The sequence below is a fragment of the Haemaphysalis longicornis genome, unplaced genomic scaffold, assembly GCF_048455015.1.
Source record: "Haemaphysalis longicornis isolate Haplotype H1 unplaced genomic scaffold, Haemaphysalis longicornis Haplotype H1 scaffold_9, whole genome shotgun sequence".
Lineage (NCBI taxonomy): Eukaryota > Metazoa > Arthropoda > Arachnida > Ixodida > Ixodidae > Haemaphysalis > Haemaphysalis longicornis.
In genome coordinates, this window is record NW_027526460.1 from 24,312,814 (window position 1) to 24,316,804 (window position 3,991).

Here is a 3,991-nt window from a genome sequence, read left to right on the forward strand (position 1 = left end):
GTCGGCAGGCGCGTATGCGTGTTCTCGTCCTTTTATTTACCGCGGTGCAGCAACACGGCGCTCCGATAGGGTTCGGCCACAGCTCCCGTGCTCCAGTGACTTATGAGTCCTAGAGACCGGAAGTTTAGGCACTAAAAAAACGGGTTTTAGGCGCCTATTGAAGGCGCTCAAAATTGAAATTTAGGCATATATAGGCACTAAGTACTACCATATAGGCATATATAGGCTCGAATAATATTTACTCAGGCGGCGTATTTCAGTGCAATTTTTCGGTTTAGAGTAAACACAGGCTACAAACATCGGTATTTTGAAAATGCAATTTTATTTTCTTCATAAAACACTCAAGGGTGACGATTTCAAGATATCTAGGGTGACGCAACACTGTGCGAAAGGCTGTGGAAGCAGTGGCAAACAAGCACCATCTCCAGGTTTTCGGGCTTGAAGTTGTGCCTTCTGTCAGTCAATATCGTCTTGTACGCAGAGAAAGAACGCTCCACATCCACTGAGGTTAGCGGAGCGTACTTGTACTTTGGCACGTTGGATGTTTTGATTCAATCTGGAATCGCGGTATGTCCGCCGCTCAAAACCTCAGACAGTTCCGTCAGCGTCGAAAATCCGGGATTTCTGTCCAACACAGACTTAAGCTTCTCTATAGCTCTGTCAGCAACCGGTCCCCTGGGAGCACTAGCGAACCTTTCCTGTGCGTCCAAAATCAGCTGAATATTTTCAGTCAGCGTTGTGCCCGAACTTTCAAGTTTCTGTATTGTTGTTGCCAAGAACGTGAAATGGGCACACAAATAGGCCAAGTCACATGCAAGTGTAACATCATGTAGAACCTTCTGGGCCCTTCTCACGGCGACACTCTCATCTTCAGCAAAGCTGCTTACAACAGCCTTGACACCGTTTAAGTGTTGGTTGTAGTATTCCACTGCCGTCAGCCAAGTTCCCCAGCGGGTAACAACAGGCTCCGGTGGAAGAGGTACACCCGGCAGCTGCTCCCTGAAAGCACGAACGCGGGAAGGAGCCTTGAGGAACACCGCCTTCCCTACAGCTATCAGTTCGTTGACCGAACTGAACGACTTTCGTAGCTCTTCACACACCCGATGAATCCCGTGAGCAAGACAAGTGACGTGCAATAGTTCTGGGTAAAAAACCTTGAGAAGTGCACCAGCCTTAAGCATATAAGCTGCTGCATCTGTGTAGAGCAGCAGTACTCGGTCGTCGTGGGCTCCGGAGGGGTACAGAAGCTTCAATGACGAGTTCACGAAGCGGGCGATGGTCTCTCCGCTAGTTTTTTCTAGCTCTTTTGAGCAAACCAGGAAGGGTGTTGTTTTCTCTTCTGCGTCAAGCTTTCCGACTACAAAGTGACCGAGTACTCGTCCGGTGACATCTGTCGTCTCGTCCACAGAAATCCAAATGTGGAATTCACCGATTTCTCTTCTAATTTCTTGTAGCGTCTTCTCGTACAGTGGTCGCAGGTACTCCTTGCGAAGAGTCGACTCTGATGGTACCTTTTGTTTGCAGTACTTTTGCAAGAAATTCTTGAAAGTCTTGTTTTCGATTTTCGCCCAAGGGATGTTAGCAGCGACTAATGCTTCGCACAGGTCAGCGCTGAATTCACTTTTTTTTCCTTGAGCAATACTTTCAGCCAGGAACGATTGTCTTGATGTCGACGGCTGGTTGCGCAGAGCATTGGCTTGATGCAGTGCTGTTCTTTCATGCTGCTGCAAGTGGAACTTTTTTTCACAGGGTACCTGCGCGAAGAAAACAGTAACGAAAACTAAGATATTGCGTAAGGCACGTGAAACGTTGCTAGTGTACTTTTGCTTTTAGTCATGTAGAGTTGTAAACCTGACAATAGCTCAAGGAATGGCGAAGTTGGCCAGCTGCGCAATAGCAGGTAACCGTTTTTAAAATCATGATGCTTATACAACAATCCGACCAACACTGTGCCGGAAATTTTCAATAAGGAAGCCAGTTCCCGAATTAGGTTGCAAACATTGCACAACAATGAATAGCAGTTACCGTAAAAAGTTCTTAAAACGCACATTATTGGCAAGTTCTCAGCATTCAGAATAAATTTAGCGTAAGCACTGTTGGAGGCGTCACGTTTACGGTTGGTCCAGTGTTCACGTCAAGTGCATGATATCGTTAATTAAGATCAAGTGGAAAGTATTGTATTCTCACCTGCTTTCCGCAGGGTTGGCAGAATACTGTTTCTCCGTCGACGGTGTAGCACTGCGATCCACTGGTCCATTGCCGGATAAGGACACTTTTCGGCGTCTTAATCTTCGGCATTCGTCGGCAGGCTTCGGACGGATTACGGAGAGAGCAGAAACGCCAACTACGCTGACGTGCTGGCTGTAGTGATAGGGTCAATAGGTTTTCTCTTAATCTTGCCACAAGCTAGCCTCGCGCTGCCTCTCTAGGGCACGCTCTAGCCTCGCCCGCGTGCAATCTGCGCTGCAATATTCTCGACACCAAACAAATCCGACCTTTTTTTTGGGGGGGGGGGGGGGGGGGAGGGATTCGCGAGCAATTTGTAATTGTTTTGCATTGTTTAGAAAGGCTTTTCGAAATCCCGTCCGAGGTAAATAAGTGGGAAAGGGTTCAGATTTATTTGCAATTTTTTAAGCAGAAGGAAAGGCGTGAAAGTCAATGTTGCGCATCTTGCCGAGAGAGTAGCTGTGCTTTCCCGCAGTACCGTCCTGGCCTTGAGAGGTAGGGCTTCCATTGGCCGGCTCCCTCGCAGGCTGGCGCTTGCGCGCTATCGTTGGGGGCGCTAGCAGACGACGCGCCGACGGAACCCGCAAGAATCTTTTTATGCCGCTAGCATTCAATAAAAACCCTTAAAAATGCTAAATACAACGTTTTCAATTGCTCTCTTGTTTTCTTCCAAACAAGCCAGTGCGAACCCATTTCCAACGCCAGCGCGCCTCGTCATTTTCATTACTTCATACCCCCATTCACAAACATACTGTTTTCTATACTCGCTGCACGCCGACTGGTTGGGGGACAACGCGTACTCTTTATTTTCACCTTGCATGCCTTGCAGACTAAATTCGACGAGACCATTCCTCAAAACACGTGTTCTCCTGTCTGTGACAAAACAATTTATGCCACTGTTAGCACTGTATTATTGCGCGAACAATATATAGGGCATTTCGGGTAATATTTCCGTCGCTACGCGTCACTCTGTCAAACAGCCAGCGACATAAACCCAAAAACGGTAAAGTGAGATAGCGCTTAGAGATCGCCGGCTGCGTGAGTGACGAGAGCGACGGTGCTAAGAATACTTTAACAGGAGTGCGACTGAGCGGCAGCTGCCTCTGCAGACGTGCCCGTCAGTCACGGGGAGTCTCGGCGGGTCTCTGTGACTCCTGCCACTGATTGCCCGCGTTGTATAATTATCGAGCACGCAGCCAGTTTAGGGTGGCAAACGAGGAAGAAATGAAAAATACTGCGGCTAATGGCGATACTGGCAGACTACAAAAGGAAAGACAGGCAGCCAAAGCCGCTGCTAGAGCGAGAAAACGAGACCGCTGAGATTATTAGAACGCTAAGCATGGTTGGCATAGTGTAGGAAGAAGATGATGATATTTTTGTGGTTATACGCTTTACTGAGTGGGGTGAAAGAAACTCTGCGTGGCGGATGTCTGAAGAGAAAGGAATGAGCATCGGGCGAGGCCTCAAGTTAGCAATGGAGAGAGACAAGATGCTCATGCATTCCCATCAGTCCAACAATAGATTTCCTTTTTTTCCATCGAGATATACGACTGATTGAGGCAAAGTCTGTACTCGACAGCACAAAAAAGGCATTTATAGGCGCTTAAAAGCTTGTATAGGCACGAACCTCAAAATAGGCACGTATAGGCACAATCAACTATTGCTTAAAATGTTCCCCTTCCTTTAGTTCATGCTTATATGTTAAATAGGCTCGATACGGACTGGAATAAAAAATAGGCATTTTGCCTAAAGTTCCGGTCTCTAC

General features: G+C 47.5%; 1 protein-coding gene across 1 annotated transcript; it reads right to left on the bottom strand.

Annotated features, from left to right (window-relative positions):
- Positions 1 to 303: 303 nt before the first annotated feature.
- Positions 304 to 2,515, bottom strand: LOC144151661 (uncharacterized). The gene is made up of 2 exons (XM_077682779.1): positions 2,188 to 2,515; positions 304 to 1,754 (listed from the first exon to the last, which is right to left on the bottom strand). Exons 1-2 carry the CDS (start codon positions 2,296 to 2,298, stop codon positions 552 to 554), a joined length of 1,314 nt encoding a protein of 437 aa, XP_077538905.1. The 5' UTR covers positions 2,299 to 2,515; the 3' UTR covers positions 304 to 551.
- Positions 2,516 to 3,991: the final 1,476 nt, after the last annotated feature.

Bases quoted from the DNA above. Each gene is read 5' to 3' on its own strand.
- LOC144151661 (XM_077682779.1), bottom strand. From the start codon at position 2,298: ATGCCGAAGATTAAGACGCCGAAAAGTGTCCTTATCCGGCAATGGACC. The intron at 1,755-2,187 runs GTGAGAATACAA...TTCTTCGCGCAG, and splicing joins GCCAACCCTGCGGAAAGCAG to GTACCCTGTGAAAAAAAGTT.